Raw genomic sequence first — 25,683 nt, 5'->3', positions numbered from 1 at the left:
AAGAATTGGAGAAACTCCACAAATACAGGTGTGCCATGCTTGTAGTGTCATCCACAAGAAGACTTGAGGCTGTAATCGCTGCAAGGTGCATTAACAAAGTACTGAGTAAAGGGTCTGAATACTTGTAAATGTGATATTTCTTCTTTTTTTATATATATAAATTTGCTAAAATATCAAAAAACTTGTTTCTGCTTTGTCATTATGGGGTATTGCGAGTAGATTGATGAGAAAAAATACATGTAATAAATGCTTTAATAAGGCTGTAACATAACAAAATGTGGAAAAAGTCATGGGGTCTGAATACTTTCCGAAGGCACTGTATTTCAGACCCCAAACCGACACAACATTAACATCACAAAGACATAGACGGTAGCATTGTCCTCTGTGTATTAATAAAAAGAAAAAGGGGCTGCTGTTCTACCCTGAGGGAGCCTTGGGCTGAACAGAGTCGTCTCAACGTCGGCTATATCCCCACTCAACACATCACCCCCTAAATATGGAACAATTTCCTCATACCCTGGAACAGCAGCCGTACAATGCAACACAAACCCTGAGAAAATGTTCCTACTCACAATGTCCCTTACACGGAGGAGCCCAATCAGCCGAGGAAATCATGCAGCATTAAAATGGCCCGGGATTTAATTTGGGCTGGTTAACATGGTAACACTTGATTTATGAATGAGTAATCTACCATAATAGCACAGTGTGGTTTCCCCTTTCAACTTCCAAAGTTGTCAAATGTCTGCCTCAGGTCCCTACAGCACAGAGTGATCAGATCTCACAGCCAACACCACTGTTAAATTAATATGAGAAATATATTGTGTGTGCAGTATAGCATTTCCTAACCACAAAACAATTGAGTATAGACCAATGTGTATTATTTTACTAGGCAAGTCAGTTAAGAACAAATTCTTATTTTCAATGACGGCTTAGGAGCAGTGGGTTAACTGCCTTGTTCAGGGGCAGAACGACAGATTTTTACCTTGTCAGCTCGGGGATTCGATCTTCAAACCTTTCGGTTACTAGTCCAACGCTCTAACCACTAGGCTATCTGCCGCCCCTAAATGGCAATTTAGCGTTTGCATTTTAACCTGCCTTAATTTTGCTTGTAAATATACTTTGCTTATCTGTAAAAAAATATATATATATAATCTGTGATTTTGTCTGTGTGTTTATTGTGTATCCTGCAAAATGTATTCCCTCATTGAGGACATCACATTTTTTCTAATCTAATCTACTAAAATGACTGCTAGAGGATGGGACAAAGACAGTGGGGTGACTCATGGCGTCACCGCTGAGACACCATGTGACTTGACCAGAAAAAGCGTTGGACCCTGTCATTATAAGCTGTAGAAACTAGGCCCCATGTTTGTCCTGGTCAGGTCACGTGGTCAGGTAAAGCCCCTGGCCCTACATCTCATATGTACAGCCCACAACCGTAGGCTAAACTCTGACCCTCAACATCAGAGCAGTGCATGCTGGGACTTCCTGTTCCGCGAGGAAGGGGAGAAGGAGAGCCACAGGGGCCACAGCTGTGTGCTTAATCAACAGGGGTGTGTTTCTCTGGGCAAAGAGATGGTAAAAACACTGCACACAGATTCCTTACCACCACTACCGCACCACACAGCCAAGCTCCTCTCTTAGCCAATCTCTCTCCTGACACACAGGCTTTCCACCCCTACTCTGTTTTCGGTCTCCTCTCATTCTCAGGCCTGGGTAAACATTGGTATGTAGCAGGAAGACACTGGTTTACTTGTGTTCCCGTATGGCTCAGGTTAAGCATTTCTCTACAGGAGATCAATCCCTGTATACTGGTTGGAGACTGAAGGAAAGACCCGCTCTTCCTCGGCTGAAGACGTGCTGTGGAATTCACACAGGCAAAATGGATGCCTCGCCGCTGCAGTTACAACTCAATCGATACTTTTGAAATAAACATCAGCCGTGAACCTTGAGAGAGGCATGTCTAGTTCTCCAAATAATTATATTACGCATATGTGTATTGGATAAACGAACCGAAACTACTTGCAAGCTTGTATAGGAATCATTTCCCCACTCCCTTCCAATTGATAATGCAACGATTTGTAAAAGGAAAATATAATCTTTGTTCTGAAATAGCTGGGAACCTAAAAGCTCCCAGCACAATCATTAATTAACATCGAGCACAGCCTTGATGTGAAAGCTTGTCATAGAGTTCTGGTAATCAAATCAAATCAAATTGTATTTGTCACACGTGCCGAATACAACCTTACAGTGAAATGCTTACTTACAAGCCCTACACCAACATTGCAGTTCAAGAAATAGAGTTAAGAAAATATTTAATAAATAAACTAAAGTAATAAAAATGGAATTTAAAAAAAGTTACACGAGAAAAATACATAACAATAACGAGTCTATATACAGGGGGTACCGAGTCAATGTGCAGCTTAGTCGAGGTAATTTGCAAAGTGACTATGCATAGATAATAAACAGTGAGTAGCAGCAGTGTAAAAACAAAAGGGGTTAATGTAAATAGTCCAAGTGGCCATTTGATTAATTGTTCAGCAGTGTAATGGCTTGGGGATAGAAGCTGTTTTAGGAACCTTTTGGACCTAGACTTGGCGCTCCAGTACCGCTTGCCGTGCGGTAGCAGAGAGAACAGTCTATGACTTGGGTGACTGGAGTCTTTGACAATTTTCTGATACACAAAAACTCCTATTTTGCTGGAAACAAGCAAACTCTGGAAGCAAAGAAGAGCAGATGATTGAGGCAGTTTGTCATAATGCCATTTAGCCGTCATTGGCATTTGATATGCTTTTGTCTGCAAAACATTTGTACAACGTCTCTCCCATTTAGTGTAAATGGGAGATAAGCAGCACTATAATATGATGGAGAAGCTGCCAACTATCTTCCCTTTGCCTGACAGTAAAGGGACTGACTGACTGGCTTTCATTAATAGCACTGGGAAACACTGAGCAGAGAGTAACACATAGTAAGACAATACGACAGTCTAAGTAAACAAATCATCTATGGAGGCTCCATTACTGGTCTTCAAGACAGTGAGGGTCTTCGTAGGTGGGGTTTGTTCAAATGGAGTCATGTTCAATCGATTCCAAGATCACGTTAATGTAGATATGACATCAGCTCACTGACAGACGGGCTCTTTGTAGCTCTTGGATGGTGACAGAAGTGACAATGGGAGATCATGACAGGATGACATGGCTATCGTGGACAGCATGTCCAAGAGATGGGACATCAGCTCCAGCTAAAGATGGACCAAACAGTCCATCGTTGAGTGACGAGTTGACGTGAAAACCTGAATAGGCATAGTGGGGCCTTAAGAGCCAATCATAGGATCCCCCTGCTGCCGAGAGATTGTTTTTGGAGTCTCTTCTCAGCTTTCCTCACATGCAGCACTCAGTTCATTGCAAAGCGAGGCCAGAAAGAAAAGGGGCTAGGTAGGAGGTAGGGACCAGGAGAGTGCCACAAGGCTGGTTGGCAACCTTAAGTAGACAACGATGTGCCAATGGGGTCTGTAAGCTTAGTGATAATGTAAAAAATACTACTAAAATCTCAACAGATAGGCAATGTTTTTATAGATATAACCGAGTTGCTGAGTGAATTGAAACATACCCTTCTCTGACGGTCATTGGGGTGGTGTTGGTGTGGTCGCAGTAGCATCAAGCCCATAGGGGGCACAAAGGCACGTACCCCCTCAGATTTGTCCTTTTTTTTAAAAATCAGATGTTAAATGAATTACTAAACTTCCTTTTTAAGCCCACGTTTTATCACAATTATATATAAAAGATCTGTCAGCGGTATTTTGCAAATACACAATGTTTGATTTATGACTCTAGATTTAAGGAAAAAGCTATTTCAGGTGTTTGAAAATTGTGAACTTCTCCAACTTTCGGAGGGGCAAGCAGCCCCTGTCCGGACCACCCCCCCTCCATCCTCATGTACTTTGTGCACCCTCTAATGGGTGCCCCTTGGCTGCCAAATAACTACTTCTCCCTAATGTGTGGAGACGGAAGATGTACACAGATGTACACAGTACACAGTACGCAAAATAGCCTGGTCAATCCTGGGATAAGGGGGAGTGAAATTGATTTAATATTTTTATGATAACTAGAAGTTGGCTTATCACATGACAAAGTAGTGTCTTCAAATTGAGGAGTGTTTTTTTTGTTGATGTTGCAAGGTCAGAATGAAAGTCTGTTTTGGCAATGGGTGCAAATGCAAAGTTTTCCTCAAGTGTGTGTCACTTAATATGCATGTCATTAAAGAAAGAGAGGGATTTTAGGTTATTACATATCGATGAAAGAAATGTTACCCACTTCACAATGTAACAGTCAACCATAATAACTTTATTACATTATTGGCAATGTATTACATTATAGCATTTATTACTTTATAAATGCAAAAGTTATTACATTATTAGCAGCTATTACATTATTGTCAGGTGCTACGGGGTCTACTAATGAGCGATGTGTGAAGCCGGTGCTAGCGGGACCACCTGAGGGTCACAACCTGACTAAGGTCCTATGGACGCTGACGGTTTGTTGCTGTCGGATGATCCAGTCCGTTAATATAAAAACGCGTCGATGTTTGTATCAAGATGCCTGTTTCAGTCGGCGGTGTTTAAACAAGTGTGGGCGGTTTATGAGTTGACTTGTTCTGCGCTTCATTGAGGGAGAGTTCAAATGAGCACAGACCCACTGTGTGCAGCGGTGTTGTGCTCTCCTCTCGCTCCTCAGACGTCATCCTGTATTTATGAGGGCTAAAACTGGATCACTGACAGCTCAAAGATCCAAAGCTAAAGGGCGGGTAGCTTGGGAGCAGCAAGTGCTATAGCTGCGTTAAATAAACCCCACGGTGAAGACAGAGCTCAGATAAGACTGGAGAAGTTCCAGACACGGTTATGGATTCTGTTTCAGCTCCGATGCGTATATAAAGTTCGACATATTAAAAACATTTTATTGTATAAATGTTTAATGGCCTTGCACAGCCGTAGCAATTCAATATTGAAGAGGATTGAAATCCCATGTCTCCATGTAGCAAGCGATGTTAAGCAGAAAATCTCTGGAATGTGTCCAGGCTCCAATTATCTGTGGGCCAAGGAGAGGAAGGCGGAGGAAAGAGAGAGGGAAAGAGACAGGGGAAGGGTGGAGGAAGGAAAGAGGTCCATTTATGTGAAGGAGTGGTGGATGGAAACGGACAGGGGGAATTATGCTAAACTAGCGAACAGCTCAGTTGGATGTGGGTCTGCTGCACAATCATGCAAAATGAAGCACAGCACCAGTCCGCCTGAATCTACAAGATATGAGCATCTGAAGAGCAAGATGGAAGGGACTTTACATCTATCGTACATGAGCAAAGAATAACTGGGGAGAAACACAAATGTAACGCATAACTGCAATGTTATCCAGTCCAACCATCATACAGTACTGCTGAAGACTGATCGGGCAGTTGCTAAACATGGACAGTTCAATGTGTGGTGGACACACAGTAGCATGCCTTTGAGGAATTGCATGCCGTGTTTAGTCCAGGGACAAAACCCTAAAATACAAACAAGCGCTACACAGATTGGAGTGAGCAGATGAAGCCGGGGACAGAGCTGACCATAGAAATGCCAGTGGTTTGGAAAGGGCAACAATGGCCAGGGGGAACAGTGACCACAGCTACTGGTGTTTCCCTGTGATCCCTCATTGTGTAAAATCTCCACATTGCAACTTGCTCTCTCCAACACACACACACACACACACACCTGAGGTTTGTGTTACTGTTGACAGGTTAAAACCTCGAAAAGTGATTTCATTTCCAAACCACGTAATATGGTGTAAGCCGCCTCGAAGGCGTTACACATCTGTAAACATAAAACAGCTCTTTGAAATGCTTGAAAATGCATCTCATTGGTGAGCGGACTTCTTTTTACATCATCATCATCTCGCTCTTGCTCTAGACGGTGTTCATGACAGTAACGTAAACTGCCACATGAAATGGCCATCAGCAGCACTGCAGCTGCATCTCCCACTCCTCGCCCTCAGCAGCCCAAAGCCATTTACAACATGATGGGGGAGAGAGCTCCGCGTAGCCTCTGGCCATTCTAATTATAACAAACAGGTCTAATACACACTGTGTAATCTCCCAGCCAGTTATGATAAACACATTGGAGCGGAATGAAAGGGCTTTAGCAAATAAATAAAAAATGAAACGGCACCTATTCTGGCTTTGTGTAAAGAGCGAGATCCGATAACAAGAAAGGCAATTTCCCCGTCAGATAACATGAATGTGTGCAACTCGGCTCATATGAAATGGGGAAGCGGGCTAAATGAGCTATGTGGCTAGACGGCTGCTCTCAGCGCTGAGCTGAATTCCATAGTGGATTGACTGGGTGACAGGCTGACAGGGCAGCACTGGCAGATCAAACACACGACAAAACACAGCGAATGCAGGGCTGCCCAACCTCTCCTCTCCACCCATCTCTCGTCTCGCATTCTTTTCCCCATTCAGCCTTTCCCACAAAACCCTCTCAACCTTTAATGTAAACCTCTCAACCCCTTTTCACACTATTTTTTCAGATAATATGTGCCATTCTAGAGCATGTGTACACATGTGGGATAAAAAAAAAGTAGCAGTTGAAAGTTAAAATATAGTATACCTTTTCTTATCACTGTTAGTACAGAACTAAAGAAAAAAACATGTTCCTGGTCAAATCGAGCTCAGAAAAACTGGAACATCAATATCAAGGGTGACTTTGAATTTTAGAATTGTATTTATTTTTTGTTGTTACTTTTACGCTTTTTTTCATTGTGTTCAATTGGTAGTTACAGTCTTGTCTCATCGCTGCAACTCCCGTATGGACTCGGGAGAGGCGAAGGTCGACAGCCGTGCATCCTCAGAAACACAACCCAACCAAGCCGCACTGCTTCTTGACACAATACAAACTTAACCCGGAAGCCAGTCACACAAACGTGTCTGAGGAAACACTGCACATGGCAACCGTGTCAGCGTGCACTGCGCCCGGCCCGCCACAGGAGTCCCTAGTGAACGATGGGACAAGGACATCCCTGCCGGCCAAACCCTCCCCTAACCCAGACGACGCTAGGCCAATTGTGCGCTGCCCCAGTCGTGGCCGGCTGTGACAGAATAATCTAAAGTTAGACGTGATGATATGTTCCAATTCTTGACCTGTATCAGTTTCGCAGAAGCTGACCCTCTGGCCTTTAGGAACTCTTTGCAAACTGATCGGAGTGATAGTGACCCATTGTGGCCTTTGGCAATACAAAATGTTAACAACCAAACACAGGTCAGAGTAACATCACTTGTCTGTTCTTTCGACCAATTGTTTGGTCAACATTTTCAAATGTGTATTTTTCCATATGCAGTGCATTCGAAAAGTATTCAGACCCCTTGACCTTTTCCACATTTTATAATGTTACAGCCTTATTCTAAAATGTATCAAATAGTTTCACACAAAATATCACTCTACACACAATACCCCATCATGACAAAACAAAAACAGTTTAGACATTTTTGCAAATGTATTCAAACTAAATTTACATAATTATTCAGTCCCTTTACTCAGTACTTTCTTGAAGCACCTTTGGCAGCGATTACAGCCTCGAGTCATCTTGGGTATGACGCTACAAGCTTGGAACATCTGTATTTGGGGAGTTTCTCCCATTCTTCTCTGCAGATCCTCTCAAGCTTTGTCAGGATGAATGGGGAGCGTTGCTGTACAGGTATGTTCCGGTCTTTCCAGAGATGTTAGATCAGGTTCAAGTCCAGGCTCTGGCTGGGCCGCTCAAGGACATTCAGAGACTGCATTGTCTTGGCTGTGTGATTAGGGTCGTTGTCCTGTTGGAAGGTGAACCTTTGCCCCAATCTGAGGTCCTGAGCGCACTGGGAAAGGTTTTCATCAAGGATCTCTCTGTATTTTGCTCTGTTCATCTCTGCCGCTGGAAAACATCCCCACAACATGATGCTGCCACCACCATGCTTCACCATAGGCATGGTGTCAGGTTTCCCCCAGATATGACGCTTGGCATTCAGGCCAAAGAGTTCAATCTTGGTGTCATCAGACCAGAGAATCTTGTTCCTCATGGTCTAAGAGTCTTTCAGTGCCTTTTGGTAAACTCCAAGTGGGTTGTCATGTGCCTTTTACTGAGGTGTGGCTTCACTCTTGTCACGCCTTGACCATAGAAAGCTGTTTATTCTCCATGTTGGTTGGGGCGTGATAGTGACTAGGGTGTGTCATCTAGGTGTTTTTGTATTTCTATGGTGGCCTGATATGGTTCCCAATCAGAGGAAGCTGTTTATCGTTGTCTCTGATTGGGAATCATATTTAGGTAGCCATTTCCCCATTGGTATTCGTGGGATCTTGTCTACAGTAAGTTGCCTTAGTGCACAACAGTAGCTTCACATTTCGTTTTGTTGGTTGTTTGTTGTTTTGTTCAGTGAGTTTCGGTTTATTAAAATTATGTGGAACTCAACGCACCCTGCGCCTTGTTCTTCATTTAACGACGGACGTGACAACTCTACCATAAGGCCTGATGCAGAGATGGTTGTCTTTCTGGAAGGTTCTCCCATCTCCACAGAGGAACTCTAGAGCTCTGTCAGAGTGGCCATCAGGTTCTTGGTCACCACCCTGACCAAGGCCCTTCTCCCCGGATTGCTCAGTTTGGCTGGGCGGCCAGCTCTAGGAAGAGTCTTGGTGGTTCCAAACTTCTTCCATTTAAGAATGATGGAGGCCACTGTGCTCTTGGACCTTCAATGCTGCAGACATTTTTTGGTACCCTTCCCCAGATCTGTGCCTCAACACTATCCTGTCTTGGCGCTCTATGGACAATCCTTCGGCCTCATGGCTTGGTTTTTGCTCTGACATGCACTGTCAACTGTGAGACCTTATATAGACAAATCATGTCCAATCAAACCATGTCCAATCAATTGAATTTACCACAGGTGGACTCCAATGAAGTTGTAGAAACATCTCAAAGATGATCAATGGAAACATGATGCACCTGAGCTAAACTGTTTTCACTTTGTCATTATGGGGTATCGTGTGTAGATTGCTGAGGATTTTTATTTTATTTTATCTATTTTTGAATAAGACTAACGTAAAACAACATTTGGAAAAAGTCAAGGGGTCTGAATACTTTCCGAAGGCACTGTATAGACACATCTTATGTGTTTTAATCAAATCAGCTATATTCACTGAGCTTGTCTGACGCTTTAAAACACATTAAGACGCACAAATTACTTGAGGGAGTCTGACCAGCAATTGATTTGATTGTGCCGGGCCGGGCTCAGACTTGTGTGTTGTGTTAAAAAAAATTACAGCGAGTGACTGTGTGACTAGCACCCGTTGTATTTCTCTCCTCCCTGCTGCAGCGCAAAACATAAAATTGTTTATCGCGCTGTCCATGTTGCTCAAGCTAAACATAATTACAGCCCCCAAAAAATTCTGTTACCGAAATCCCTCATTTGTTTAGGAAAAACATTCCCTATTCCCTTAACACTTCCTCTCATTACGTGACACGTATGCATCGCATGGACGTGACCTATAGGGCCTAACCTATAGGATATCATAATCGCGTCAAAAAATGTGTTAGAACAAACTCCAAACACCATAACAACAAAATGTATGCAGAGGACGTGACAAATCAACTCGAAACGGGGAATGTTTACTGGTTGCTCATGAGTTAAAGGGGAGCTCAGATGTGTGGAATTACAAATTTCATGGTTAGGATATTGATTATAGATCTTAAGTTGCGGTTTCCGCTCTCCTCACTTTTCTTAGACAATAAGGCAAGGGCTGTTTCCTAACTCCACTGCTACTTCCACCACATTATTCTCAACACCAACATGCTGGTTAACTTTGCTATTATGCACATAGCAACATGGTCTAGGAAAAGGTGCCAATTCAAAAGTGCACTGATCTGTTTCAGAACCACGGACAGCAACCACTATCCCAACGCTGAAGAAAGCGCATGTTATAAAATAATATAATTTTTATTAGTGTTGCACCATTGTTGTTACGTACTGTAATATAGCCATATACAATTTATGTAGCACATGTCTTAGTGATGGACTGTGCCATCCCCACGGCCTCCACGATGGATTGGTCCACTCAGACAGGTGCAAATCAGACAGGTGTCTTGTACACCATGATAAATATATATATATGTATATATACTTTTTGTTGCTACTGCTCGACTAAAGATTTCTTGGTCGACCAACAGCCTATCAACCAAACAATTGACCAGTTGACTAAATGGAGTCATCCCTCGTTGCTATGGTGTCTCAAGATGGACAAACAGTAATATTGCCGCTTTTTTCTCTTTTTTCAAGAGAAGGTTTTTTTAAGGGAGTATGTGAGGCACAGACGTTCATGTCGCCTAGCCGAGTTCTGCTAGGGGCAAGCCGAATCTAGTATGCTGGTGCCTTAAAGACAAGATTTTGAGGACCGTTGAGGTCTTTCAGCTTTTGCTTTCACGTAGAAACCTTTCTGTCAAAGGGGCCGGTACTGTTGCATCGATTTATAAGGATGCTGACCCACAACAAAGCCACTGGTGTAAGGTGTGATCAGCCACAGCTTTGAGGGAAGTACAGGTGACCGACGACAGCCCTTGAAGTGACCCCATCATCACAGAGTCAAGAAGGGTTAAGAGGGAGCCGGGCCAGAAGGCTTTGAGGTCTGCTAACCTCTCCACCTGTTTGGTTATGCTGCATTAAGTCTGTCAATGAGAGCCTTGGCCAAGGCCTATCACAATCACGACAGCCAGGGATGATGAGAAGGGTCAAAGGGGAGGTTTGTGGCTATGAATTTAGACCACCGCAGGGAGGACACAAAAACCACATACAGGTGGTGGATAGCAGGGGTTAAGGGTAAGGAGTGATAAGTGAGCCCTCAGCTTGGAATCTCCAGAGAACAGCTTGATATGACCACAGCCGGGAAAGGTATAATGTGGTGACCAGTATTAGTGCCTCAACAGGGAGCACGGCTTTACCAAGTAAATCATTGTGTTGACTCGGCCGTACCTTGGGGACAGCTGCAGCTGAGGGGTGGGGGTGGTGCTGTGGCATGGGTGTAGTAACAGCATATTGTGTGAACGATTTAAGAGCCGGTTTAACTCCACAAACTAAAGCCAGCAAAGGAATACCTCCCAGGAAGAGAAAAACATTTGGCATCTGAAATGAGATACTGTGCATCTATCGAGGTGAATATCTGTATACAGGCGTGGCGTATGACACACAAAGAATTTACTAGTGGATACAACTAAAGCCATCATCATCCTCATATGGGTACTGTACACCCAAGCATCTACACTACAGTAGCATAAATGTGAGAATAATATGTAATGTCTGCCACAGAGTAAACAAGCACTATTGGCCAGCAAAGTTTCCAGCTCACAGGATGAATCCCAATTACAGTAATGTCAGAACTCCTGTCATGTCCTATTTTTACCCCACATCCTGTGAGATTACACACCTAGTATGACAATACACCCTCTGGTACAGTAGCTCCAACAGACAGCCTTAACGTAGCACTGCTTTGGCCAGGTGCCTAATCACAACTCCCGGGGTGCGTTGATGTGTATGCCACAGCGCTACCCCTGGGGAACCAACCCAGGCCCTATTATCCAACATCAACCAGGATCTACTTCTCCTTGACCTGGGAGCTTCACACCTCCAACCTACACATGTATCTACATAGCCCACCTATAATTTAGCCCAAACAACTACATCTTTCCCAACTGTATTTTATTTATTTATTTATTTTGCTCCTTTGCACCCCATTATTTGTATTTCTACTTTGCACATTCTTCCATTGCAAAACTACCATTCCAGTGTTTTACTTGCTATATTGTATTTACTTTGCCACCATGGCCTTTTTTGCCTTTACCTCCCTTCTCACCTCATTTGCTCACATTGTATATAGACTTGTTTATACTGTATTATTGACTGTATGTTTGTTTTACTCCATGTGTAACTCTGTGTCGTTGTATCTGTCAAACTGCTTTGCTTTATCTTGGCCAGGTCGCAATTGTAAATGAGAACTTGTTCTCAACTTGCCTACCTGGTTAAATAAAGGTAAAATAAATAAAAATAAAATCTACCGAGATACACGCAGAAGCGCACACACACACATTGGGCAAATGTATCTCTAGGCCAAAAAATGAATTTGATATTTTTTATTCTGCTGAGCTTCTCCACTGTTCTATGTCCTATGTTTCTCACACGTTTCCTCCCTGCAGACAGCATTTACAATGTTTTATTTTCTCTATGCTGTAAATAGTAAATGGGCACTGTACTTCTGTGGACGTCAGCAAGCCTCCTCTGCTAGCCTTAGAGTTACTGTAAATCCACCTCAATCACCCCACCCCGCCTACAACTTTCCTTCTCCTCAATGATGATGTCTATGTGCTATTGTATGACGTGTGGTCCTATAAGCTCTATCACTACAGTGTGTTGCTCCACTTGTATCAGATACAGCGGGGGGTCTAAATGATGAGGTGGAGGGCGAGTCATGACATGAGTCAGTGTTTGACCTTTCCTGAGAGCACAGAGTCATGTCCCATTTCAGGGTCACATGAAATCAAATGAATTACTGGGGCAAAAACAACAATATCCACACGATTAGACTGGGCTTCTTCTAAAGAGGATTTAGAGCTTAACTTTCTAAGACTTACAAGACTTATGCTCAAGACAGGCAGTAATTGAATAAGGCATTTGCACAAGTATTATCGCATGAGTTATAATTCGTTTTATTTAATACGACAAACACATATTTCTGTCAAGTAAAACTGTCCAAATAGGCAACCTTGCATGCTTTGACATGTGTAACGTTCGTCGTCCTCGTCTGAGGAGTATGAACGATCGGAGGACCAATGCGCAGCGTGGTAAGTGTTCATGATGAATTTATTAAACACAGAACACTAAAACAAAAATAACAAAGAGAAAGACACGAAACGAAACAGTCCTCTCTGGTGACATACACAAAGACAGAAAACAATCACCCACGAAACACAGGTGGGAAAAGGCTACCTAAGTATGATTCTCAATCAGAGACAACTAACGACACCTGCCTCTGATTGAGAACCATACCAGGCCAAATGCAAAACACAACATAGAAAAACGAACATAGACAACCCACCCCAACTCACGCCCTGACCAACCTAAAACAAAGACATAACAAAAGAACTAAGGTCAGAACGTAGAGATGATGGTAATTCGGTCATTTTCCCCGACAAAGACATCTAGACATTGTTTTACAACAAATCAAATCAAAGTTAATTTGACACGTGCACCGAATACAACAGGTGTAGACCTTACAGTGAAATGCTTACTTACAGGCTCTAACCAATAGTGCAAACAAGGTATTAGGTGAGCCTTGGTGGTATAATGATCAAGCATGTTCTGTAAATATATTCTTATCATCCTCCCATCAATTCCTTGGAATTGAGGATGACAAGTAAATGGGGTCAAATGAGCTCAACGTGAACACTGCACAGCAGTAACCATTTCAGATTGCACCTAAAAGAGGAATCACATACAAAAACAATTAATTTCCTTACGCTTATAGAGAAGAGGGAAGATGGGGTTAGAAATATAGAAGGGGAGAAAGAGAGGAGAGCACTTTTCAGCACTTTAGATCTAAGATCTTCTTAACCCAAGAGAAGGGGGGTGGGGGGGAGGGTGGGGGGGGGGTTGGAGAGAACAGAAGAAAACAGAGGGCAAAAGGGCTCTCTAAAGCAGAGAGGGTAATGATGACCACCGACACAGCCTCTCCCGAGGAGGCTCAGCTCCAGCTCTCTCTTCCCAGCATCAGTTGTTAGTGGAATGGAGAGGGTAATGCAGCGCTTGGTCATGCCAGACATTTGTCTCTCACTGTTATGTCGAGAATGACTCTTATTTAGCATTTTTTGTTTCTCACCAGTCAGAGCTAAATAGTCCAACAGCAATGACACAATAACAGTGACCTGACTACAAGTGATACATTCAACTAATAAACAGCATATCAATTAAACAAACAAACCCACATTAAAAAGACCCATTAAAAAGGTACGCTGGTTGAGTTGTGTATAGTCCCGATTCGTGCTGAAAATCCAACTTTTTTGATACTGTATTTAATACTGTCATACCAACAATGAATGCTTGCGTCTGTGAGCCTGGTTGTTCTGTGCTATGTGTAAGAGAGCCAGGATCAAGATGAATGCTGAGGTAAACTGTAACCACTGGCGTGAAAAGATGAGTTGAGCAACAAAGAGTCATGGTGAATCATACAACAGTGTTGTTCAAGCATTTGCAACCATGTCTGGTTGATTTATTGACTATTAAATAAACAGGGTCAGTTAACAACCATTATTCAGCTAATTGACATGAATCATTTTAGGGGAAACTGGGAATCTTTTAAATGAATACCACCCAGGCTCACTTGTTGGCTCCGTGTCTTCAGTTGGTGCATAAAAGCAAATGATGAATTATTTCAAAATGAAAACAAATATCTACTTCCCATTGAAGAAGTCTTCCTGGGGATTTAAATGAATTCTATTCATATTTCAACATGTTTTTTTAATGGTCTATAGATTTTGTTACTGCCCAACGGAAACTGAGGAGGAATCAGACAAACTAGGTGAAACCTTTGTTATCCACAGTCAATTCGGTCAGTCGAGGAGTGAATAAAACCCGGGTGGACAATTAACGATGCTTGACATTTTCCATTCAAGATGGTGTATTATAATCATAATCATGTACCAGGCAAATAATGCCTGCTGCGCGAGCCTTGATTGGCGTGCTCAGTATACTGCGGTGCTGCAGTCAACTGAGACCTTGTTCACTAAACACAGAGAACATTACTCCTGTTCTCAACATGACTTTGAAAAGACAATGCAACTGAGAAATGTTCTCTGTTATGCACCCTGTGAATAATTGAGAAATATGTACAGCTAACCCATGTACAGTATACTAATATAATTTATCATATATACCAATAAGCAAATGCTTTTATGCAAAGCAATATGCAGTAGTGCATGCGTATATTTTCGTAGGGGTGGCCCCAGTGGGACTCGAACCCACAACCCTGATGTTGCAAGCGCCAAGTGAGCACAGGACCACACATACAGGACCATACTGTATGTCATACAAAGCATAGTCCGCAGGTCTAAAGTAAGAGGACTGGTAAAACACATGATAGGGTTTCGTTTTCTCTCTGCCTCTCTCCATGTTCTTTAATTCTCTGCTCTATCATATATCTTACACCCTTCTCTACTCAACGCTTTGACTGTGGTGAGTCTTGTTAAAAAAAAATAATTAGGTTGGCTATATCTGTATACAGCTTGCTCGATAGTTTATAGGCACATTAAACACTTTTTTTTGTCATGTCCCGAGACTGGCTTACTAAAAAATGAACAGAGATTTCTGGATGAAGTTTCAGTGAGGGGCAGTTGCAGTTGCAGGGGTCCAGTGAACTCAGTAGTAACGGACGTTGGTGGAAGAAGGTGAGGACCAAAGCGCAGCGTGGTACGTGTTCGTCATTTTATTAATGGAACTGAACACTGATTAACAAAACAACAAAAGAGAACAACCAAAACAACAAAAGAGAACAACCAAAACAACTCCGTCAGGTGCAAAACACACCAAACAGAAAATAACTACCCACACCACACAGGTGGGAAAAGGCTACCTAAGTATGGTTCTCAATCAGAGACAAGGATAGACAGCTGCCTCTGATTGGGAACCATTCCAGGCCAAACACAGAAATACAAAACATAGAATGCCCACCCCAACTCACGCCCTGACCAAACCAAATAGAGACATAAAAAAGGAACTTAGGTCAGGACGTGACATTAGTGGACTGAAGCTCAGGTCAGCCGTGGCAACTTGTTCAGACAATTAGAAATATATGGCATTGGTGTTGCCATTTGCCTTTATAATAAGGGCTGTTTTATAGTGCTGTGAATTTCCTGTCGACTCTCTACACTCTGAAAACACGAATAACTGCTCTCTAATGGAGGTGTTAGGTAGTAACTCTTGAGTTTCAAGTTTGTGGAAGCTCACAATTTCTCCTACCATTTCTACCGCTCTGCGTGACAGTGATTATTATTTTATATGAGCATTTTTGTGGAACAGTTTCATTTCAATAATAACGTTTTCGTTTATCAAAATCATTTTCATGTGGTTAATCATTCAAATCTGAAAAAATTCCACGAATGCAAGATCACCAGCCTCTGCCATACGGACACATTAATATACTGTGATCCATTGGCAGCTAAATAACTGAGTACATGGAACTCAGAGACAGCCTATAGGCCAAATGCAGCAGTAGGCCTATAACTGCCATCATCAACTAAGTAAAATACATAGGCCTAAAGCTGACAAAAACAGTAGAAAATATCCTGATGAAAGTTCAGGTTATTTCTATCGCATGAATCTCTCTACTCCGCCTGTCTGCCCCCCTTTCTTTCTGTCTTGACTTGAGATATCACCAGTGGTGTGCAACATTGTAGGCTATCAAATCAATCAACTGGATCCGTCCGGAAGCTATCGCTAGCAATCTTGCAACGTTGTGTCAACTAGCCTATTCCAGGCCCTCAGCTTCCTGTGCCATTGAGCTCGGGGACAGACGGCTGTTATTTTTTCTTCTACTGGATATATGGAATCATCAGATCATGCTATTTTGCATGAATCAAGCTCGATGATTATCACGGATGGGAGAGTGTTGGAAAGATTTTTTTTTTAATCGTATTATTCTCAACAGCGAAGAAAAAATTACTGAGAAGCTCAGCATATTAGTGGTGGACGTGGTGAGTTAAGACAGTCAGAAATCAGACATCCACAAATGGGCAGAGACATGCTCATTGCTCACATTGAACACTCTAAACAAAAGACAATAAAAAAAAATGTCTCACAAGAGAAGCAGGTTGTGAACTCTGCAAACAATGTTTCCACTCCGAGAATGAGAACGGTAAATGACTGTAATTAATACATGCATTAACAGAAATGAATGTAACCAACCTGCATGTGACTAAATAAAAATCTAATCTAATCTTCCTCTCTGCTGAAACTATCTCACTGGAGAAAACATCAGAGTGAGTGAAAACGCGTACCTCCATCTTACTATATGTAACCCACGTATCTGATGCTGTCTGGACAGAAATAGTGTGAAATGGCATAGTATTTTTGTCCAGACAGCATCAGATACAAGTACCTGCAGAAAGTATTCACACCCCTTGACTCTTTCCACATTTTGTTGTTTTAAAGCCTGAATTTAAAATTGATTAAATTTAGATTTGTTTTGTCACTGTCCTACACAGTACCCCATAATGTCAAAGTGGAATTATGTTTTTCATTTTTTTTCAAATTTAAATAAAATTGAAAAGCTGAAAAATCTAAAAATTCAACCCCTTTGTTATGGCAAGCCTAAATACGTTCAGGAGTAAAACATTTGCTTAATAAGTTGCATGGACTCTGTGTGCAATAATAGTGTTTAACATGATTTTTGAATGACTGCCTCATCTCTGTACCCCACATATACAATTATCTGTAAGGACCCTCAGTCAAGCAGTGAATTTCAAACACAGACTCAACCACAAAGACCAGGGAGGTTTGCCAATGCTTCGCAAAAAGGGGAACCTATTGGTAGATGGGTAAAAATAAAAAAGCAGACATTGAATATCCCTTTGAGAATGGTGAAGTTATTCATTAGACTAACCTTAACTCAATCACTACAAAGATACAGGCGTCCTTCAGAACTAAGTTGCCAGAGAGGAAGGAAACCGTTCAGGCGTTTCACCATGAGGCCAATGGTGAGATTAAAATAGTTAGAGTTTAATGGCGGTTATAGGACAAATCTGAGGATGAAGCAACAACATTGTAGTTACTCCACAATACTAACCTACTTGACGGTGTGAAAAGATGCATCCTGTTTGCAACAAGGCTCTAAAGTAATACTGCAAAAGATGTGGCAAAGCAATTCACTTTTTGTCCTGAATACAAATTGTTATGTTTGGGGGAAATCCAACACATTAACTGAGTACCACTCTCCATATTTTCAAGCATAGTGGTGCCTGCATCATGTTATGGGTATGCTTGTAATTGTTAAGGAATGGGGAGTTTTTCAGGATAAAAACTAAATGGAATGGAGCTAAACACAGGCAAAATCCTGTACTTAGTCTAGGAGATAAATTCACTTTTCAGCAGGACAACACAACGCCGAATCTACAACGAGGTTGCTTGCCAAAAAGATAGTAAATGTTACAGTTTTGACTTAAATCTTGTAAATCTATGGCAAGACCTGAACATGGTTGTCTAGCAATGATCAACAACATATTTGACAGAGCTTGAAGAATTTTGAAAATAATGTGAGTAATGCGTCTTTCCGTCAGAGCGCGTCTCGGTCAAATAAATGATACATTTTCAATTATTTATTTAGATGGGCAAGGAGGTACTGCAGGGCGGGCCAGGCCCCCTAAGGTTCGTTCATAACTCCGGCCCTGGCGAGATTATTGGCGCATGTTGGCCTTCCGTCCACTCACTCACACACACACACCCACATCTGGAGGCAGAGGCCTGCTGGGGATACCCGGGGGGCTAGGAAGGGATTAAGCCAAAACCTTTACATGGCAGTCAGTCTTCATGCACACACACACACTCCTCATTATCAGTATGTTCCTGGGATAAGGGCCTCTGTTGTTCTCCAAAAATAGCACGTTTGAAATGGTCCAGTCCATCTGGCCTACCCTACCTGCTGACTGTTTACAAGGATGTTAGTCGGCCTTAGATTCCAACATACACGTTGTAATAATAAAGATGGAGACAAAAAGTAGAGGAGAGAATTCATGTAATAAATTGCATTTATACGTAGCTTGTTTCACGTAGATCTTAAAACCTCTTTGCAGTAGCCTTATTTTCATACGGTAAAAGGACCCATGAGCACCAACATGTGAAGTTCACAGGAACATATCAAATTGGGTGTCAAAATGAAAGCAAAGAGTTTATATTTTTTGGAAATTAAGTCATAGATACATATTTTTCGACAATTGTCTATCTTATAAATTCAGTAATGGCTTTGATTTCTGGTCAAGCAGATGGGAAATGGGTCTTAGAAAACATCTTCCAGAAAAAGTCTTGAAAGGTATTATAAATACATCAAAACACAATAATGTTGAATTAAAGACCCCTGCCAACTAATATCAACATATAGTTTGTTTCGGATAAATGATTTGCCTTCTGTACGTTTCAGAAACATCTCCTTGTGCCTTGTAATTCCATTACCAAAACCCACATATCTTTAAGATACAGTATTTTCTCATTTCACACCCTCATCAGGAGGGAGGATAATGAAGATTCACAGAAGTAACAAGTAACGGTAGACTTAGTTAGTGTTTTTACTGATATCAATTTTTGTTTATGAATTATCAAGTGATTCAAAGTTGGTTACCCAGTCTGTAACAGAATTAACGGAAAACCATATACGTCTATGTTTCACAAGTTTGGACAGCACAGCACAGTGAAGCACAGTAGAGTAAAGAGCAGTAAGGAAGAGTAGAGTATAGTTCAGTTCAGTACAATACAGTTCAGTACAGTAGAGCACACTAAAGTAGAGTACAGTATATTGTACTCTACTGAATTATACTTTACTCTACCGTACTATACTTTACTGTACTGTGCTCTACTGTGATGTCCAAACTTGTGAAACAGACGTCTATGATTGGTTCAGATTTGGTCCGAACCAACCAAATGTATTATTCATTAGAATAATAGCCAGTGTGTAGAATAATGACTATATATGCAAAGGATGATATTGCATATTTCTACCTTTGTGTACCTATTCAGGATACATCACCATGAAGAGGAAGACATTCAAATCCAGAATTATGCATTTCAATGTAGTACAGATCAGGGACCCATGATGTAATTTTGTTACCGGGTGTAAATCCCTTTCCTTACTGTAGTTCAATAACCAAAACAGATTTTTTTTCTGCCCTCTTTTCTGCAGACATCTTTGAATCTAAGGGAGATTTTACAGTAAATCTGTTACCAACCTTTGCGTCGCCACAGTTCTTCTAGTAAATTGTGTTTGGCATACATTTTAAATCCCTCTCTCTCTCTACACAACTGGTCCAACAGGCGTAGCTGTAAAGTGCCAGGCAGCTACTGGCGTTATGATTTCTTTCCCTTATGCAATGTACTGTTTTGGTCTGCAGTAGCAGATCTCTCTCTCTCTCTCCCTCTCTCTCTCTAAGCTATATCCACGAACACTTCAATATATAAATGTTTTGAAAGTTTGAACCGAGTAAAAGTTCATCAACATTTCATAAATGTACAGTTGAAGTCGGATGTTAACATACACGTAGGTTTGAGTCAATTGGAGCTGGATCTATGAATATATTTCAAGGCCTACCTTCTAACTCAGTGCCTCTTTGCTTGACATCATAGGGAAATCTAAAGAAATCAGCCAAGACCACAGAAATCAAATTGGAGACCTCCACAAGTCTGGTTCATCCCTGGGAGCAGTTTGCAAACGCTTGAAGGTACCACGTTCATCTGTACAAACAATAGTACGCAAGTATAAACACCATGGGACCACGCAGCCATCATACCGCTCAGGAAGGAGACATGTGCTGTCTCCTAGAGATGAACGTACTTTGGTTCGAAAAGTGCAAATCAATCTCAGAACAACAGCAAAGGACCTTTTATTGTATATTGAAGATTTACTGTATATTCTCACTGTCACTGAATAATTTAATTAATTAATAGTACAATTAAATTGTGTAACCAAGTAAGAAGGGTATAGACTCAAATTGCTTCAACTCCTTTTAAGTGGGTATAAGAAATGTGTTATTCAAGACCATGTACTAGCCAAGATTGGTGAAGGGTACACAAATAGAATAAAGGTGTTTTGACATTTAAATGTAGTTAAAGAAGGGGCATGGTGGTGACTTTCTTAACTGTTAAAAGTAAGAACACAGTTTAAAGTAATATCGAAAAAATATTGATATTTCAGTTGTGATTGGGGAATACCACCCAAATGATCAGGATTGAAAAAAATATATTTCCCTTCAAAATTCACCAGAAACAACCATTTCACAGCTACCCATTTCACACTGGAACACATTGACCCCCCCCCCAATATCCAACACAAAGTTACACCCTTGCTACTGGATGAGTGCCTCACCAACATGCACACTATATGTCGATGTCACTTCCAGTACTCAGTCAGATGTCCAAACACAGGGGAAATCTGAGGCGTATAATCTGCTGAAATAAATATGGAGCAGCAGATCTGTCAGAGCTCGTAGATACATAACTCGATGGGTGGATAGATAGGAAGCACTTCCTACAAACGTGCAGCTCCTCGTTTAAAAGGACGTAGCCTCGACAGCTGCGAAAGGGGTTAGCAAAACACCAGGAACACCCAAATGTATAAACCCATATATTTTGAATCCCACTACCATGGCAAAGACAAAAACAGAAGTGTTCTCCTGTCATATTACAGCTAAAGATGATGTATTATTAAGGTCACTTCCATAATACATCATGTAACAATTACATAATAAAAAATCATGATAAAGATGAGATTTTCCCCCCTCAGGAGTATTGAAAATTAATACAACATTACAGCTTGAAAAGCTTTAAAAGACTCGACCACTAGTGGGGCCACTAGAAGGGCCGGGGAATACGACCACTAGGGGGGGCGGGGTATATAATAAGCATATCCTCCTGCATTTCGATTTGGGCACTTTGTATTTCAATTGGCTAGGTGCGAAACATAAACAGAGGGCATCTGCTTTAAACAGGGAATCTTTGTTCTTCTGCGGAAGGAACAAAGTAGCCTGAAGTGGGACTGTCATGTTGGAATGTTTGGCTCCTCTACATTAGTGTATGGTGAGAGGGTGGATGTGCTGTGTGAGGACGATGCCAGGCAGCTTGGATAATACGAGGGACTTTGGGGCTTTCCAGCAACATAAATCAAATTGACTTTCTGAATAGCCTCATAAAGTGGCACGCCATCGCGATGCCGTGCACGGCGCATAGCCTGTCCCTTCAGCATGCAGATCATTAGAAGGCTCCTCGGCAATCAAGTAATGCGTGTGATATGAAAATGCCTCCCTCAAATTCTAGCGTCACAGGAAAGGATGATGCAGTAGGCTATAAGCTAGGCCAACTAGGCTATAGCACTCTGTTGATTTCAGGTTTTCCCCTTTCCTTCTTTCTTTAACCGCAACAAATAAACTAGAAAGGTATTCCTTCTGACATCGTCAAAGTTAGGCTTAACGTAGCTTTTCATTCTTCTGACCACTCACTTGTTTTGGGAGACAACGTAGGCCTAATTATTTCCGATGAAACACAATTTTGTTCCTTAATAATTAGGCCTATAACTAAGCCGGTCCTTTTGTTTTATGCTGTCCTTTTCTCACTTGACAGTGACATGCGAGGAAATATCACAACCAATAAGTGGCCTAATCTGCCATTTCCACCAGGGAGGGGAATCGTAAGGGTAACCTTTCATGTAGGCCTGGTGATTCAAAATAGGAACGTCTAGCAAGGGAAATGAGCTATCGATTGAGGGTGGGGAAGAAAATAATGACTCGAAAGCACCACCAAAGGTTGTTCATCGAGGAAAAATGAACAAACAGAGGCTTGTTGTCATTCATCAGAAAAAATAATGACATTAAAATCACATTACAACTGGATGGAGAAAAATGAAATAGACACATAATAGGACATAACTAATACTGGAGGCTGAATATTCCCAGTTTTTCACTGGAGAAGCAGCTTGTCCAAAGACCATCCATAAACCAAGTCCCTGATCTTCCCAAATAGCTACAGCTACAAACAGGCTACAAAATCACCTACACCTACCTTGTTTCACACTGACAATTTGTCTGATGCATTAAATTGACTTTGATGCATTTTGTCAGGTGTGCGACAAACAAAAAAAATGCATTGCACGAACAATGGCCTCACAATAGGCTATCATAAAGTATTGGGGATTGAAATGATCCGAAAAATAAGGCCAATTTACTTGACAGATTGACAGCTATATAGAGAGGGTGGTTCAAGATGAGGTAAAGCGTTTTGTGTTAAGTGCACCTAACACTATCAGGTTTATCTTGCTTATAACATTTTATCCATCAGTGTGTTGCGATGTACCATTGTTGAGAGCCTAAATTGGTGTGCATCTCTCTCTCTCTCTTTTTCTCTCCATCCCCCATAGAGAGCAATAATGATCATATTTTTTTAGGCACTAACGGAGGCCAACTCCACCATGGCTCATTGACCAAAGGAAAGCCTATTGGGAAATTCATGTTTTTTTGGGGGGGATAAACACTGAAAATATGGGCTGGGATAAACACAGGCTTAGGAGATCTTAAACGTTTTGTTCTATGAGGTAATCTTCATCAGCTAACGTCACTTTTTGTGAATTTAAGCATTTATGTAATCAAAACAAGCAGATAACAGCACATTTTTTTAGGCTTACATTTTTTTTTAACTAGGCAAGTCTTCATATTTCATACAGGTCATGTTAACTGACTGATATTATCTCATAGAACAAAATGTATAAGATCGCTGAAGCCTGTGTCAACCTTATTTTTGATTCCCCCATTCATTTTCCCCAGGAATGGCTGAACGAACCATAGGTAACTCATGTCTGGTTTTAAGGACTACGAGTTGGCAAGCTCTATGAGGTCACAATGTGTGTCCATTCAAATATTAACCTATCGCGCACACAAGCAAGACATGCATGAGCGTATACACTATCTCTCAGCCGACCCTCCTCTCATTGCCTACATCTAAGCACATTTTTCCTACACCCCATTTCAATCTGCACACTCAACATTGCCTCACTGTCTATAGTGCAGAGAAGGCTAGTGGGAGGAGCTATAGGAGGATGGGCTCATTGTAATGGCTAGAATGGAATAGAATCAAACACATCAAACGTATGGAAACCACATGTTTGACTATATTCCATTCCAGCCATTACAATGAGCCCATCCTCCTACAGCTCCTCCCACCAGCCTCCTCTGCTACAGTGGTCCCATTCCTATATTATTGAGGCTATTCCAGGTGAATTGCATGTAGCTAACATGTAATTGTGGAGATATTGTTTAAAGAAATAGAATATCAGCATATTCCTTCCTAATCCGCAGACACCAGGCAATTCTCAAACCACCTGTTTTCAGGCAGCAGGAGAATTGACGCAATGAACAGGAGACCCATTCTATACAGTAAGTTAATATTACATGTTAGCCTATGGTATAAAACATGTATTCACATTTCCCATCTTTAGATTATTGAATATAAAAACATTATGATTAATGCAATTCCCTAACTAAAACATACACCATAATTATATGCAACTTCAATAGTCATTATGTATAATTGCGCATGAGAGGTTAGATCAAAAATTTCTTTGCAGTATGAGGTAAAAATGAATTGTATTATTGAACAATAATGTATCCCGTACCAATATCATGCTTCGGAACTGACAATGTCCATATTGTTAGAGGTGTGTGGTGGCACAAATGATTTGCCAATTACAGATAGGCTACCCAAATATATGCCGAGGCAAATCCATGCAGAGGGATGGCACCCTTATTAGCGTACTGATTTTGGGAGAAGGCGCACTTACCGATGTGTATGATTGAATCAGAATTCACGGGCTCCCACTCCTGACTCCAAAATATGGCAAGGAACAACACTGCTGAAACAACTTTCATGGCTCCCGCAGTTTAAGGCAATTTTCCCAAGAAGCGCCAAAACCAAGATGAGTGTGACCTGCTAGTTTTAAAATCCCAAGGAGCCAAGGTTTAGTCCATATAGGGATGATCTATCGATGGCTTTCGCACTTGACTTGAATGTAGCTGTTTTCAGAAAGGTAGACGTCCAGTTACCCTATTGAAAAACCCTTTACATCAAATCATGCTGAAAGCTATGGAGTTCTCCACAGTCGCATCCAACGCCGGTGCATCCGATCAATCCGAAACTGGGGATAAAGGCAAGCCAAACGCAATGTTCGATCAATAGGAACGCTGTGGTTTGCGTTTCTCATACGCAAATCCTGGGCTGATTTGGAGGAGACCGTAGATTCTGCCTCAGACACGACGCATTTGCTCAGCTTGAACGAATGAAAATAAACTGCAAAACTTGCATTTTCATGCGGTTTCAAAGACTGGATCCATCACTGATATTTAAGACATAAAACAAAAAAAACTATCAAATGTATATTTCACAAGGACCTCCATATTCAAGAATCTGGCAAGCGTAGGTACCACTCTTCTGCTAGATACCACTCTTCTGCGAAAGAAAATCAAGTGTAAATTCACCACGGTGCGCTCGATGAGGCTCCGCATGCGGATTCTCTCTAGCAGTCGGTGGGTGAGCTATACTGAGTGGAAGGAGGCCCGGTAGAGAGAGCCAACTACAGGGACAGCAGCAGCAGTTGCCAGCCGCGCATTTTCTGGAACAGAATTACCTGGAAGGGAGACTGACGGAGGCAGAGAGAGGATGATATGCACAGAGGGCGGGGATTTCTCACATGAACCGAGAGAGGCAATCTGGCCAGGCTCTAGCTCCGCCCTGGTTCAGCGGTGGGCATCTCTATGCTCCTCATAGACTGGGGGACACTGGGCATAGGCTAATCTTAAATCTGTTGACAATCGTCTATTAAAGACTCAGTAGGAAAACACTTTGGATCAC

General features: G+C 41.7%; 1 protein-coding gene across 2 annotated transcripts in view; it reads right to left on the bottom strand.

Moving 5' to 3' along the window:
• LOC139390005 (glutamate receptor, ionotropic, delta 2) overlaps positions 1–25,466 on the bottom strand; it is a 565,966-nt gene extending 540,500 nt beyond the window's left edge. The window contains exon 1 of one of the 2 annotated variants that reach the window (XM_071137092.1): positions 24,617–25,466. In XM_071137092.1, the coding sequence (XP_070993193.1) occupies positions 24,617–24,704 (88 nt within the window). In that variant the 5' untranslated portion in view covers positions 24,705–25,466. The remainder of the gene's footprint in view (positions 1–24,616) is intronic. The other variant, XM_071137090.1, reaches the window with a different exon arrangement.
• Between the last annotated feature and the right edge of the window lie 217 nt (positions 25,467–25,683).

Source organism: Oncorhynchus clarkii, chromosome 30 (assembly GCF_045791955.1).
Source record: "Oncorhynchus clarkii lewisi isolate Uvic-CL-2024 chromosome 30, UVic_Ocla_1.0, whole genome shotgun sequence".
Classification (NCBI taxonomy): domain Eukaryota; kingdom Metazoa; phylum Chordata; class Actinopteri; order Salmoniformes; family Salmonidae; genus Oncorhynchus; species Oncorhynchus clarkii.
This window is presented reverse-complemented; position numbering and strand designations above follow the sequence as displayed.